The 15,673-nt window shown below is 46.4% G+C and overlaps 1 protein-coding gene across 1 annotated transcript; it reads left to right on the top strand.

Annotated features, from left to right (window-relative positions):
- The first annotated feature begins 751 nt into the window (after window positions 1-751).
- HAPLN3 (hyaluronan and proteoglycan link protein 3) lies at window positions 752-15,614 on the top strand. Its single transcript, XM_055002694.1, has 5 exons — window positions 752-812; window positions 6,373-6,535; window positions 9,089-9,457; window positions 11,817-12,119; window positions 13,650-15,614. The coding sequence occupies exons 2-5, from the start codon at window positions 6,412-6,414 to the stop codon at window positions 13,928-13,930; spliced, it is 1,077 nt and encodes a 358-aa protein (XP_054858669.1). The 5' UTR covers window positions 752-812; window positions 6,373-6,411; the 3' UTR covers window positions 13,931-15,614.
- Window positions 15,615-15,673: the final 59 nt, after the last annotated feature.

Genomic DNA, 15,673 nt, shown 5'->3' with positions numbered 1-15,673 from the left:
CTTGATGAGGGTGCACTTGTCCCTGACCCCATTGTCTCTGACCCCAAATACTCCTGGGGGGTTGCAGGCTGCAGCCTAGCAACTCTACCCCAATTTCTTCTTCTTCTTGTTGTGCCATAGAGTCTACCCTCCAAAATCTACCCTCCAGGGGAACAAGTTTCTCTGGTCTGGTGATCAGTTGTAATTCCAGGAGATCTCCAGGCCCTACCTGGAGGGGTCAACCCTGGGCTCTGCCTTCCCCATTGTGTCCTCACAACAACCCTGTGAGGTGGATATGGCTGAGAAAGGGTTACTGGCCCAAACTCACCTGTTGAGCTCCTTGGCCGAACAAGGATTTGAACTGAATCTCCCAGGTCAATCCCACTCCCCTTATGGTCTCTTCATGACATTTAATAAAGACTTTTTTGCATGACTTGTAAGACTGGAGGCATTTATTCTGGGTCTAGGTAGCCCCGGATCTCGGTGGTTTTCCAAAAGATTTGGCGCAAAGCTTCAAATTGCATTGTTGTTTCGGGCAGGGAAAAAGCCAGGGCAGCCCCCTGGCCAGATGCCCCCATCTTTCGTGCCCGCGCCCCTTCCGATCTGCATCCCTCTCTCCCAGCTCCAGGAGAAGCAATCTCGGAAAGACGGGCGTGCTGCTTTAAGAGGCCGGTCTTCGTGCGAAAGAGGCTGGTCCCAGGGCTGTTTCCTTTCAGCCCCCCCTCCCCATTTCACTAAACTTTCTGCTCTGCCTCATCACTCACTCAGGAGTGAGCGATAAAGCCAGGCGGCTCCTCTCCCCGCTGTTTCATCCAAAGGACACTGGTTGATTTGTAAGTAGAGGCTTCCTGGAAGCAGCGATGGCTGGGCGAGGGGATAGGGAGAGATGGGGACAGTTCTGTCCCCCCTCCCCAACTGGGATCTAGTTTGCAGCCCCTGAGAGGGGCAGCAGGGCAGAGACTGGGCGTGCACTGCTGGGCTCTGTGGGCAAACTGCTCCCGGTTGCCTGCAGAAATCCTGCGGAAACTTCTAAGCACAGGTGCAGGGGATCCGCCTTTCTGCAAAGGTGCCCTGGAGGCATTCGGCCTTTTGAGAAATGCAGGGAGAATTGTGGAAGCAGAAGCAGCCACAGGGCGAGGGGTAGCTGTTAAATCCAAGGTGCGCAGTCCAGCCTGGGTGTAGGGGGAGATGAAGCTGCTTTCATGAGATCTGCAAAAAGGGGGTAGGGTGGGGAATTTCAGACCCTTTCCTAGAGCTGGCAAGGCAGTTTTCATATGTGATCTTAGGAAAAAAAACACGTTTGAGCATGTTATGCACGCCACAGGTGAATGTTGGCTCGTGTGTGTAAGTGACCTTGAATACATCACTGTGCCCAATGCAGGGTTGCTTGCCTTTGGGACTGATTTGCCCCAAACAGCTGGATTTAAGGATCGTGTGTGCACAGTCATAAAGATCATTCACATGAGATCTAACACCCAAGCCATGTTAAGTTTCCCATTGGAAAGACATGGCCAAAGTTGTTCGTGTTGGCTAGTGTGCATGATTGTAGATTCTGGCCAGCTTTAGGTTTGTAACGGGGAACGGATTTGACCAAATCCAGTTTAACTTCTGTATGTCCCAATGCCCCTTGTGCGTAAGAATGGAAACCAATTTATCAGGAAAGGGGCAAAAGAGTGTGTGTGGAGACTGGCCTCAAACAACGTGGAAGGGGCCTGAGGCTCCACTGAGACTTCATTTCCAGGACGGTCCTGTTAAGATGATTTTTAACAAAATTCTTTTCTAAATGACAATAGAAAACAGTGGAGTGCAAAGTCTCTCCCCCTTCTCCCCCCCTACCCTGTTGTGAGAAGTGGATTCCAAGGGGAATCTTAATAGGTAACATGCAATTTTCTTCCATTGGCAATGTCATTACAAAAGAAAAAACAGTAATTTCATTCATGGTTTGGGGATTTAAAAGAACCAGTGAGTGACTTCTGTGCATGCTCTTCCAAAGGAAGATTTTGGGATAGAGGGCTGCTGGAAAGAAAAAAAAAAGCAAACGTCAGCAGATGTGGAACATGTTGTGATCTTGTGGACTTCGTCTCATTGAGGAGTCAGCTGTGCCTTTCAGACAGAGATGAGATTGTGGGGGGAGTTTACAGCCAATTTTGTGGGGGGATTGGGTCTGTGGAACTGCAGTCAACTTGGGGGATGCGTACATGGGAGGTTCCGGGGCAGAAATTCATATTTTTCTAGTCTATCACATTTTTGTCTCGCCATTCCTCCAAGGAGCTCATATGTGGGGCCCTCTTCCTCCATTTTCTCCTCACAACAGCCCTGTTAGGTAAGTTAGGCTAACTGACTGATGGCCCAAAGTCACTCTCAACAATGAAGAGTTTTCTAGCAGGCTGTTGGAGGGGAATGGGAACAGATGGGAAATGAAATCGAGAAAGGGTATGGTGGAAACTGGGGGGAATAGTTTGAGGGTTAGAAGGGACTCGGCTAACAGCATAAATATTCCCTTACTGGATGAAATTAAGGTCCATCTAATTTAGTATACATATAACAGCTAATTAAATGCCTCTGGAAACTCACAAACAGGGCATGGTAGTGTGGGCTGTCTCATTTGGTTTACTCCCTGCGTCTCAGGTATACTGCCTCTGAACATGGAGTTTCCACTTAGCTGCCGTATATAAATGGAAGATCTGGAGCAGGGTGTGCCTTCTTATTTCCCATGGAAGCCCCTAGTTGGATCTAGACTCACTCTTTCATGTCTTTGGCAGCTGCCACTTCAAAAATGAAAAGTGGGGGTAAAGGTGGGGGCAGTTTAAATGCCCTAGAATACAGCACGGGATTTATCAGGAAGTTCTTCACTGAAATGAAAGGGGATGGCGTGAGAGCTTTTGCGTGGCTTTTGATTCGTTTCAAGGGTGATTGCTCCCTAAAACTTTCCTGCCTAAGGGAATGAAAATGGGCCGTTTCTGGGTGTCTGTGGCCACTGTTGTAACTCTAACTCTGGGCTCTGGCTAGATGGGAATGCTTTTGGACTTTGAGAAGGAACCTGCCACATTATCTTGTTCTTTGCAGGAATAGTTAGTCTGATATAGCTGAACGATGAATGAAATGGAATGAAATGGAATGAATGAAATGGAATGAAATGAGAACTGCATGCTCTGATTTTATCAGATTGCTTGCAGACCTTAAGCTGAGTGGATTGAGTGAGTTGGATTTTAATCGGGAAGACTTGGGTTCAAATCCTTCCTCGGGTTGATCATTCTGGGGTGGGGGAGTCGGGGTCTTAGCCTGCTTAATAACAGTGCTGCTTAGCATTTATGTAGTAGCTTCCTGATTCGGATGGGAATAACAGCCCTGGAAGGTAGGCCAATAGTGGTGTAACGGGGGGCAGGGGCAGGGGAGAGCCTGTGGCTTGTGCTAAGGCCATTAATGATTTTATGGGTGAGGCAAGACTGAACTGGGATCATAACATGTTTTCTTAGCCGTTATATAACACCCTGCAGGATTGTTGTGAGGATAAAATCTCTCTCTAGAAAGGTCACATTTATCCATAGAATTAATGGATGCTTTATTAGGTCGGTTCAGAAACCACAGACTAGTTCCCTTAAGTTGCAATGTGGTGTTACAGTTGCTGGGAGGTTCATGAGATTTGTTCAATTCTGTATTTGTGTTCCTGTGGGCATTAAGATTTTGTCCATCTCATGCTAGTAATTTGCACACTGTGCGCTGGGGCACCCTCACATGCCATGAGAGAAGTGCCGCTGTGCATCAAGAAATAAATTAAAGCTCCCATGAGTTCAAAATATCCACAGAGGAGACTGCTTGGTGTATCTCTGAATGAATCACTGTTCAGACTTTGCCTCTTTGCCGGGAACAAATAATTCTGTTCTCATTTCTAGCTCAACAAGGGTGCAGCATTCATTCACCCCCCTATGTAGATGCAGCAGACAAAACTCCTTCCAAGGAGACTTCCCGTTATATCCCTGTATGAGTTCCTGCTCTGAGATCAGAAGCCCTCTCCAGAGCGCTGATTTAGTCAGAAATGTAAAGTGTGGGCTTTTCTGGGGATCACCAATCATTTCCTATTTTGAAATAAAATGTTTTTAGTTGTAAGCATGTATTCAATTTTTAAAAAATCGAACATATGAGTTGGTTGTTGTGGATTTTCCGGGCTGAATATATTTTCTGGGCTGAATATATGAGTGTCCCTCTGATCTCCTCTTGGGCATTTGGGTGACACCTCATTGTATGCTGTAACTGCACTGACCCTGTACTAAATGGAGGGTCATTTCTGCCCCCAAGTATTTACAATCCTGAGTTTTGTATCGGAGATGGGTGTAGATAACAAGAAGCAGAGCTTGTGAGTTTCTGGAATGTATGGCAAGGCAAGAACCGGATGCCTTTTGGAAGAAGAAAAGGTCTGTCGATCTCTACCCTCCCTCCCTCCTTTTTACACACATACCCACCCTGGGCAGTGACAGTTACCAAAGGGGGTTGTAAACGTTGTCTAACCAGAAGGCCAAGAAGTCAAATTCCTGAGCTAATTAGCAAACTCCATGGACACCACGCTCCCTCTTTTGGCTGGAGGGGAGTTTGCAGGACCTTTGGGGCTTCATTCTGATTTTAAAGTTACTGCGTATGTTTTTATTTAATGAGATCGACCCCTGCATTAGAAAAGGAAGCAAAGATGTGACCTGAAACTGGATCCAGTTAATTGTATAATTGCCTAAAGGCACAATCTAGCCACTTAAATCTCTTAGCAGTCTATTACATTTTTTAAAATCTCTCCCTTCTAAATTTTTGGACTTGTTGGAGGGTTTCCCTCATTTTAACCACCCAATAGTCCTGTGAAGTAGGTGAGGTGTGGAAAATTGCAAGTAGTCCAAGATCATTAGGTGAGCATCATAGCTGGTATAGATTTGACCTTGGCAGTGCCATCCTATGCAACGTTTCCCCTTCTAAGCCTATTGACTCCAATAGATTCTGAGTGGTATAACTCTGCTTAGAATGTCACTGTGGGTCTTTGAATTCTAGTCCACCAAGTGGAGAGATTCCAAAGGGAACTGACGATGCATCTGACGAAGAGAGCTGTGGTTCTCGAAAGCTGACAATGCATCTGACAAAGAGAGCTGTGGTTCTCGAAAGCTGACAATGCATCTGACAAAGAGAGCTGTGGTTCTCAAAAGCTTATGCTTCAAATAAGTTGGTTAGTCTTAAAGGTGCTACTGGACTCTTTACTATTTTGCAACTACAGACTAACATGGCTAACTCCTCTGGATCTATGACCAAAGGGAACGGACCATTGTTGTCTCTCCGGTTCTGTTTCACCCTGTTTATCCTCTGTGAGAGCAATGGGACAGGCAAGGCTTTTTTTCAGGGGGAATGAAGGGGAACGGAGTTCCGGCACCTCTTGAAAATACTCGTCAATAGTGCTTGAAAATAATATGATTCCAAAGAATCCCGTGTGTTCCTCATTTCCCTCTTGAGAGTTCCGCCACCTGTTTTCCCAGAAAAAAAACCCTGGGGACTGGTGTGTGTGTGTGAAGGTGACAGTTGAATGGGGCAGAACATCTTCCCCAAGGCCTTGAAATTTGGAGGCCATCCAGGCTGGTAACCAAAGAGAAAGAGTCACCCCTTCTTACAGGAGATTTTTAAAGTCTTAGTGCTATGATGCTTATCCATCCATCCAGAAGACTGCAGCAAAGAAAAGGGTAATTTATTTGCAGCTTTGTGGACTGCTTGATGGAGTTTTAATGAATACCTGGACTGTATTTGTGAGCTGAGTTGCTACTTCTGCAGCTGTGTTGGGTCTCGCTTCTCCCTCCTTAGGGGCTATGGCAGAGAAGGCCCTGCTCTGCTATGATTTTATGGTGCATACTGAACTTGCAACAGGACCCGATCAGGACATATTAATAAAAAGGCAAGCCTTTATGAGGGCAGGGGGAGATCACCTGTTGGAGAGGGTATGTCATTCCATCCCTGGGTGTTTACCCAGTGCTCTGCATCTCATGGGGCAGGATTGTGAAACAGGTCACAAATACCGTCCTGCCAAGTCATGGGCCCCCCTAAATCTACCATTTTTTGTCTGCTAATGCATGTGCGCACTGAGCCAGGGTGCCAGACCCTTGCTTCTTTTTGCATGCATGCTGATAGGAGCAGGAGGCTACTTACTACAGAGAGGCAGGTGTGTGAATGCTTTTTAGTATAGGCAGGCGTAAAGACGCCGTGTCCATCTCTTCCTGTCATGTGACTGTGATTTCATGGGACTTTCTGCCTCGTGCTTGTCGATTTGTGAGTTCCCTATTGCCTCCAGGCGTCAATATGGACCTCCGATCAGAAAAGGCCAAAGGCTCGTGTCCTAACCTGTCTGACTTTTGTTCCCTTCCCTTTGGCTGACAGCTGGTCCGTGGCTCCTGTTTCCAGAGTCTCCTGTGAGTGATGCTTCTTTTCTCTGTGGTTGTGATCCTGCTGCAAACGGACAGCACCTGCTGTGGCCTCCCTTTCTACAACGGCTTTTACTATGATCATGTCATGAATGACAAAGGAAATGGAAACGGGGAAAGTAAGTGCAGGCCAGCAAAAAAAGGACACCTGGGCTTGGGGAAGAAGAAGAAGAAGCTGTGCCAGGCAGGAGCTAGAGATATTCATTCCTGTGCCAAAAAAAGGGACTGATTGATGATATTTTCTGACCCAAGAGAGGTTTTGGGTTAAACTTGGCTGTTTGGTATTCTGTTTGGTCTGCTATTAGCAATGATGGTTGAAATGGAACCTCCAGATTCAGTGGAAGTATACCTGTAATGTGAGGGGCAAACAAGAGCTTGTGTCCTGGGTATGAGTATTGCAGAGGTATCTGGAAGTTGCTGTTGACCTGCTGAAGTTGGGGGGAAAAGAACTATGAATGACTCATTCTAACTTTTCCTGTGAATTTGGTCAAGAAATTTGTTCCTGTTTTTAACCCAAGCAGTCCCATTTTTATCCCGTCTCCCTTCTTCCAAGGATCTTATGGTGGTATGTTTAGATCTCCTCTCGTCTGTTTTCACAACGATCTTGTAAGGAAGGGACAGGCCCAAGGTGGCCGAGTAAGCTTTGTGGGTTGCCTCTGAAACATTTTTGTTCCCCGAAACACTTTATTTATTCAGTACGTTTTTATCCTTTCCTTCCTGAACCAATAAACTTCAGGATGTGTATTTTATTCCCTATTTTATCCTCCCAATGACCCTGTGAAGTGGGCTCAGAAAGGAATGTGGCCCAAGGTCACCCTAGAAAGTGAGGATTTGATCGGAGGTCACCCTGGTCCATCATTACACCATATTAGAATTTGAAAATAGTATTATTTATTACAGATGTAGACAATCTTTCTTCTTTCAAGGAACTCAAGGCAGTATAAGTAGGATTCTTGAGATGGAAATAGTAGAGTTTTAAAATAAAAACTTACAAGGATTCAAATCTATCCCAAATGCAGAAAACCCAGATTTTAAAATATCAAACTCTTGCAAATATTGATTTTAAATGTGATTTGAAAAACTGAAATGTTGTTACCAAGTTTGGATGCAATAAGGCCTGCTGATTTGTATGGCTGTTGTATCAGTTGTTTGTTTCTTCTGATATTCATTGTACAAATGAGAACAATTTTGCAATGACGTTTTCAGCAGATGCTAACTGCAAAATCTGGATTTTCTGGTGGCAGAATTTGGGAGATTAGGAGAGTTTACCATAATTTATGGTACTTTATAGTAATTTATGGTATGGTAAACTCCCCTAATCTCCCAAATTCTGCCACCAGAAAAACCAAAATTTACGGTTTGTGTGTATTGCACAAAATCCCCCCAGCCCCACTTCCCAATCAGTGAGTGGTGCTCTCTCTCCCTCTAATGGTGATTGTTAGGTACTACAGAGATTAATGTGTACACTTCCAGTCCTGAGTGTCAGGATATGAGTACAATGCACGGTTTACTTCTTGCTCCCAGATCCTCCCAACCCAGATGTACTCTGGGAGCTCCTAATTAAAACTTAGTTCCCAAGCATGCAGGGCTAGGTTGGAATTGGGGCTGTGGTATGTGGACAGAGGCAGTTAACCCCTTCCCCCTCATTTCCCCAGGGATCCACAATTTGCTCCCTTGGGGAAATTTGTGTGTCCTGAATGGACTACAGATAGAGATTGGGCAGCAGGTGTTGGAAAGACCCTTGTGTAGCCTGTAAGCTACTGCCAGTTAGAGGTAGCCGTGTTGGTCTGTAGTAGAACAGCAAGATTTGAGTCCAGTAGCACCTTAAAGACCAACAACAGTTCCAGAGTCTTTCCTCTCCACCCCTCTTTCTGGATTATTATTTGTTTGTTTGTTTGTTTATTATTCTGATTTATAAACCACCCATCCTCAAGGGCTCTGGGCAGTGAACAACAGTTAAAATCAATAAAAACAAGAAAACAATAATTCTAAAATCAACATTCAATAAGCAATAATAAAATAAATTAACCAAGTACATTAAAGTGCAATGGTGGGGAGAACCCCCCACCCCAAAGGTGGGAGGCTGACATGGCACCGCCCCCTTCAACCAGCGAACACCTGGCGGAACAGCTCTGTCTTACAGGCCTGGCGGAACGATAGTATGTCCTTCTGGGCCCGGGTCTCCATTGACAGAGCGTTCCACCAGGCTGGGGCCAGGACTGAAAAGGCCCTGGCCCTGGTTGAAGCGAGGTGGGCTTCTTTAGGGCCAGGGACCACCAGTAAACATTTATCCGCTGATTGAAGCGGCTTCCAGGAAACATACGGACTCCTTCCCTTTTCCATTCTTCATATCTGACAAAGCTCACACCCTGGAATTCTAGTTGGTCTTTAAGGTGCTACCGGACCTGAATCTTGCTAGAGATAAGACAATACTGTGTTAGATACACTTAGTGGAACAGGAGCGGCAGAGTCCCTGCCCAGCATTACAGAAATTCCTGGCATCTCCTGTTGAAGGGTCGTGGGTAGCAAACGTTGGAAAAGACCCTTGTCTGCCTGAGAGACGTTACCCATAGGAACAGAGAACGCTGACCTAGACAGCGCAATGGTCTGATTCAGAGCATAAGGCGGCTACACATGTGGTGATGTTAACCTCTCCCTTCTCTCCCCACCAGTTCACTTCAATGGCGTAAAGCTGGTGGTAGAAACTCCGGGTGACCCCATCTTCACCCACCGCGGTGCCAACATCACGCTGTCCTGCCACTACCACTATGACCCGCAACTAGACAAGCCCCGTAAGATCCGCATCAAGTGGTCCAAGCTGCGGGAAGACAGCACCAAAGACCAGGACGTACTGGTGGCTGTCGGCTTGAAGCACCGAAGCTTTGGCGAGTTCCGCGGGCGCGCACACCTGCAGCAAGACGGCCCTGGGGACGTGTCCCTGGTGATCCGCGACCTGCGCTTGCACGATCATGGCAGGTACCGCTGCGAGGTCATCGACGGGCTGGAAGACGAGAGTGGAATTGTAGATCTCGAAATGCGAGGTAAGGGAGGGGCAGAACTGTGAGCTGAGTGGTCTGTTGTGTCTGAGGAAGTGTCAAAGCTTCCTGGATTCTGCACTGAGAAAAGCTGAGCACTTCTGGCCCATGTGCAGGCTTAGGAAACCAATCAGCTCTGCCGTTTGACCAAGCAGAACAGGACAAATCATTCATGATGGCGAAGGGCTAAAGAGACAGAGAATCCAGAAGTCACACCCCTTAATAGGTGGAAAATCTACTCAGCTCCACCCTGGGTTCTGAGATAAATGCTAAGCGCTCGTGTTTTTTCAAGTAGGGCTAGTTCTGTACATGCGGCAGGATGAGGTGGCAGAATGAACTGTATTACTATAGACATTTCTTTCCATCAAACATAGACACCCTGCAAGTAGAAAGCTAGCACATCAAGGTCCAGGCTGGAAATATCCCTTTTTTGTGAGTTTCTAGGTTTTTTTAAAAAAACTTGCAATGGTTTTTTTTTTAATGTGGAGAGAATTCAACAATAGCATTCTCAACCTGCATTCGAAATGGCACAGTCTATACTACCAACCACCTCCTTCTGTTGCGTGTGCGGATCCAACATGCATCCTTAAGGACTAGTAACATGCCCCCCCCCCATTTAAAATGGAATCTGAAATTCTCAGGGATTTTATACCCACCACCAAATTCTATAATTCGACAGTGCGAGCGGTCTGGAATGCAGCTCTTTCCCTGCCATTCTAGTTGGCTAAGTTGTTTCGACGACTTCATAACTTCATAATTATTATTATAACCCTTTCTCAGATGCTGGCATGAAAGGGAGCCATGTCAGGAAGTCTGTCTTCCTCCTCTCATATTCCTGGGTCAGTTTTGCATTTTCTTTTGGGGGGGGGGCAGAAATAAGAATGAGGGGGCATCTAAATAGAAACTAATCTACCTTTCTCACTCGGAGTCCTGGCTGGTCGGCTTTTCAGAACCAAAATGGGGACCCTGACCAAGGGGAAAGTATTGGTCAGAGGGGTTGCCAGGACAGGGAGGGGCTGTGGCTGAGTAGTAGGGTGTCTGCTTTGACTGCAGAAGTCCCTGGTTAAATTCACAGCATCTTGAATTAAAAGGATCCGGTAGAAGATTATGTGAATGACTACCTGAGTCACTGGAGAGATGCTGCTAGTCACAGCAGACCAGACTGACCTTGATAAGTAACAACAACAACAACATTCGATTTATATACCTCCCTTCAGGACAACTTAATGCCCACTCAGAACGGTTTGCAAAGTGTGTTATTATTATCCTCAGGACAATCACCCTGTGAGGTGGGTGGGGATGAGAGAGCTCTGAGAGAGCTGTGACTGCCCCAAGATCACCCAGCTGGTTTCAAGCGGAGAAGTGGGGAATCAAACCTGGCTCTCCAGGTTCAAGTCCTGCTGCTCTTAACCACTACACCAAACTGGCTGTGACTCGATATAAGGCAGCTTCACACAAATTTAGTGGGTTCAGACATCGCATGTAGTTGTGGTTTAATTAAATCAATGATTAGTTACAGTTCATCAAACAAAGATCTTGAACCATGGTTTATTAACTGCTTAGTCTTAACTACGGGCATGTGTGAATGCATACATTCTGCATTGCTCCCTGGTACCCCGCTCTCCAGCTACAGAGCAACAATGCTGAAACTGGCATTTGTTGAGGTTAAACCAGGATTCAAGTGCTCATCTGCCAGCTTTGCCCTAGTTTTAAAACAAGCAATATTTAAACCATGGTTTCATGTTTTGTCTGAACCAAGCCTATTCTTTCTGTCCAGCAGGTGTCGCCACTAGCCTACATCTTTATTTACGTTCCCCTCAATATTCCTTCTGTCTGAAACAGATATTAAGAGCCAAACCACCCGAGACGAATTACACGCGATTTACACATGAATGTACTTACACGTGTCCCCCCCCCCCGCTTTCCTGTTCATTCTGTGTACTTCTGATGTGAAGAATCCAACATGTGATTGTTTTGAATGGCTTCAGATTGTGCATTTGCGTACCTTCTTCCACAAAATCCCAACTCTGCCTTGGAGATTTGCTTGGGTAGCCTTGGGCCAGTCACATGCTCTCAGCCTAGCCTACCTTACAGGGTTATTGTGAGGATAATATGGAGACAAGGAGAATGATGTAAGCCACTTTGTGTCTCCATTGGGGAGAAAGGCGGGGTATAAATGAAGCAAATACATAAATAAGTTATTGCCAAAGAATCACTGCACCGCATACTGGTGTTCTGGTGCAAACTATTGCCCTTGAACCTTATCAGTCATTTGTGTGCAAGAGGAAGCATTTCATCTGCAAGGCAAGCAGTGCAGCTTCTAGTTCTTCCCTTGCTGACTGATCAGCTCCTTTCCATCCCGCAGGGATAGTTTTCCCTTACCAGCCTCACCACGGTCGCTACAAGCTCAATTTCCACGAGGCCAAGAAAACATGCGAGGAGCAGGATGCCGTGATTGCCTCCTTTGAGCAGCTCTTCAAGTCATGGGAGGAAGGCCTGGACTGGTGTAATGCAGGCTGGCTGGCTGACGGCACGGTCCAGTACCCCATCACTCTCTCCCGGGAGCCCTGTGGTGGAAAGGCTATGGCCCCTGGCATCCGGAGCTACGGAGACCGCCACAAGAACCTGCATCGCTTCGACGTCTTCTGTTTCTCCTCCGCTCTGAAAGGTGAGTCTCGATGCTCTAATTAGCAGCAAAATTTGACTGGGAGGCTGTTTGGGAGACGGGAAGGAAGACCCTGAGATAAAGCCCTCCCTCTTTGTTGCCAAAAGCCACTCTTATCAGACACTTTGGATGGATGGGGCGGGGCGGAGTTCACCCTGTGGCTTTTGCTTGCTACTCTGTACAGACATCTCATGTTTCCCAACTAGGATCGGTTCCTCCAAAGTAGCCCAAAGGGTTGGGGCTCAGTGGCACAACAGTTGCTTTGCAAGCAGAAGGTCCCACGTATAATCCTTGGCATCTCCAGTCAACAGAATCTCAGGTAGAAGAGCTGGGGAGGATCTTGAGACTCTAGAAACGTGCTGCCAGTTCGAGTTGATGAACCCAAGCTTGATGGATCACCAGGCCATTCAGGTGTTTGCATCTTAAATGGACGGAGAACCTTGGGCTTGGCGATGGAGTTACACATAACTCCTTATTAAATTGCTGATTTCTTTGATGCCCAACTTGGCAATATGGCAGCACTGTATAGATAAGAAGGTTTGCTAGGGCCTTATTTATTTATTTATTTATTTATTTAATTTGTAGGCTTCCTTTCTCCCCAGTTGTGACCCAAAGTGGCTTACATTCTTCTCCTCTCCTCTGTTTTATCCTTGCCACAATCGTTTGAGGTAGATTAAGCTGAGCATGTGTGACAAGTCCAAAATTACCCACTGAGCTTCCATGGCAGAGTGGGGATTCAAACCCAGGCTGTTTCCACACGTCTTACCTGCCTGCGGAAAATCGCGCGAAAGACCCGGAAGACAGCGTCTTCTCGAGCAAAATTGCGGTTAACAGTGGCCGTTTCCACACTACTTACCTTCATCTGGAACGCCGCGGAACATCATGAAAAAAACATGGAAGATAGCAACTTCTCATGTGAGTTTTGCGCAACATTGCGCAAAAAGTGAGAAGACACTATCTTCCACGTTTTTTTCACGACGTTCCGCGGTGTTCCGGATGAAGGTAAGTAGTGTGGAAACGGCCAGTGTCTTCCTGGTGCGATTTCGCACGAGAAGACGCTGTCTTCTGGGTCTTTCACTCGATTTTCCGCAGGCAGGTAAGACGTATGGAAACGGCCCTGGAGTCTCCCAGACACTCTAATCACTACACTGGGGAGCCAGTGTTGTCTAGTGGTTAGAGGGCTGGTCTAGGATCTGAAAGTCCCAGGTTCGAATCCCCACTTTGCCATGGAAGCTCGCTGAGTGACCTTGGGCCAGTCACACACACTCAGCCTAACCCACCTCACAGGGTTGTTGTGAAGATAAAATGGAGGAAAAGAAAATGATGTAAGCTACTCTGGGTCCCCATTGAGGAGAAAGCTGGAGTATAAATGAAGTATAAATAAATAAATACTCCACCTGTGCCACATCAAGGAGAACTGGCACTACTGAGCTACAGTGCTACCAAATTCGAATCTTGCAGCTTGCCTGTACTTGTGACTGACAGCACAAGTATTTGACTTTCCAGTAACGTGTTCTCTCCCTCCCTCGACAGGGAAGGTTTACTACCTGGCTCACCCACAGAAGCTTACCCTGGAAGAAGCTAAGCAGGCGTGCCAAGACGACGAGGCCGAGATTGCAAAAGTGGGCCAGCTGTACTCGGAATGGCAGTTCCGTAAGCTGGACCGTTGCGATGCTGGCTGGCTGGCTGACGGCAGCGTGCGGTATCCCATTGCCTCTCCCCGGCCCAAATGCGGCCCACCGGAACCAGGGGTCAGAACCTTTGGCTTTCCCAAACATGGGAAGTTTGGAGTCTACTGTTACAAGAGGAGCTAAAGGAAGGGCAGCCATGGGCGAGGGGAGCTCCCTCGAAAAGAGGACTTGGGCCAAGTGGTGCCCCCTAGGGTTACTTATTTAAAGGGCCAGTCTCCAGGGGGCATTTTTAGTGGTGTGTTTGTTTTAAAACGTTGTCTTTTTTTTCTGTCTGTTTTTGCATTTTTGTAATGAAAGGGAAAAACGACACTCCTGCAGCAGGGCATTGCAGCTGTCTTAGTGTTGACCCCGAGGCTGTCCAGCTTTGATGACCATGGAATTCTGTGGAAGGGAGAAACCGGAGATAATTTTTTGGGGTCCGGTCATTGAGTTTATCTACTTCTGAAGGGTCAGGCTGATTTTTTTTTTAAAAAAGAAATGTAGGTATGGCTAGATAGATCCTGTAGCAGACAGGCCTTGGTAAAAGATTCCTGGTTCCAGTGGCCTCAGTCAGTGGATAAGATTTCCTCAGTCCACGAGCTCTTGGCCGGGTTCTCTGCAGTAGCTGAGTGGCAATAATATCTGATTTTAAATAATCAGGACGTAGCCTTCTTTGCCTCTAGGCTATTTCTTAAGAATCTCAGGGTGAAGATGGATACAACAATTTAAGGCCGTTGGAGGCTGTTTTGTTTTTAACAATGCTGCTGCTCTGGAAACCCTACGTATGTGACCCTCTCACAAAACTGCAGGTTTTCAGCATGAGCTGTGGAAAAGCTAATTCTCCCAGCTGTGTTATATCTGTGTGCCTATGGGCTAGTGCTTGTGACGTCACCAACCGTACTTCTTCTCCCAATCCCCATAGCAGTTTGAAAGATGTTTAGTTTTTGTCTGTGTGTAAAGTGAAGGATGAATACATATATACATCACTCTAAATATGGCCTCTCATGTTTGGTTGAGCAATTCAGATATCCTGCCCAATGCACAAGGAGTGAAGCAAGATTGAAAGGAGTGACTTTTTCATTTATCTGACATTGGTTTGCTGGTGGAAATGTTTGTGCTAGCAGGTGGGAACCCCCCTGTGTCTGCTGGCACAATACTGTGCCTTGTCTCTGTTCCCTGTTTGACAGCTAACCAGTGGATAGTATTTGCAATGACTGTAAGTAAATTAAAATCTAAGTACGTTTTTAATCGGAGAGAAGCAGATGTACATGATCATATCAGTAGTAAAGGGTGTGGGTCTGGGTTCGAGTCTTCCAGTTCTGTGGTGCTGTTTTCTTTTCATGGTGTGGAACAAAATTCCAGTCCCCTGCCAGGTTGCTGGCAATGGAGCCCAGTGGTGTGTTGAAAGGATCAATCAGGGGTTTTCATGAGCCCGTTCTGTGCCACTTCAGACGGCAGGTTGGGGACTGCATGTTTGTTTGTTTCCCAACAATAAAAAGAAAGTGCTTTCTTTTTCTTTTAAGAAATGCAAGTCAAGATTCTCAAATATACATGCACAGTGTTGTGTTCTGAGCATGCCATCTTCGTTGCACACAGAATTAATATAGGCCTGTTTGGAAGCAGCCACTTCCAAGCTGCTGTAAGGCGCTATTCTACTACTGTTAAAGAAAACTCTTCGGTTTTCATACTAGTGTGATATTCTGTGTGCTCCAAAACATGTGTTCCATGTGCATTCCAAAATTTGACACCCGTGTCTTGGTTTTTCTGTCAAAAGTGTGTGTGTGTGTGTGGGGGGGGGTGTTCTTGGATGTCTTCAAAATAAAAAACTTCCCAGATCCTATTGATTATATCATTTTTTTTCAATCTGTTCCTGCCCCTGCCCTCAAC

The sequence above is a fragment of the Eublepharis macularius genome, chromosome 18 (assembly GCF_028583425.1).
Source record: "Eublepharis macularius isolate TG4126 chromosome 18, MPM_Emac_v1.0, whole genome shotgun sequence".
Lineage (NCBI taxonomy): Eukaryota > Metazoa > Chordata > Lepidosauria > Squamata > Eublepharidae > Eublepharis > Eublepharis macularius.
Note: the sequence above shows the minus strand (reverse complement) of the source record. Positions and strands in the feature narration are given on the sequence as shown.

What these genes read in the sequence shown, in the direction of transcription:
- HAPLN3 (XM_055002694.1), top strand. Translation starts at nt 6,412, where the DNA reads ATGCTTCTTTTCTCTGTGGTTGTGATCCTGCTGCAAACGGACAGCACC. An exon ending in AGGAAATGGAAACGGGGAAA is followed by an intron (nt 6,536 to 9,088) that starts GTAAGTGCAGGC and finishes TCTCCCCACCAG; the next exon opens with TTCACTTCAATGGCGTAAAG. An exon ending in TGTAGATCTCGAAATGCGAG is followed by an intron (nt 9,458 to 11,816) that starts GTAAGGGAGGGG and finishes TCCATCCCGCAG; the next exon opens with GGATAGTTTTCCCTTACCAG.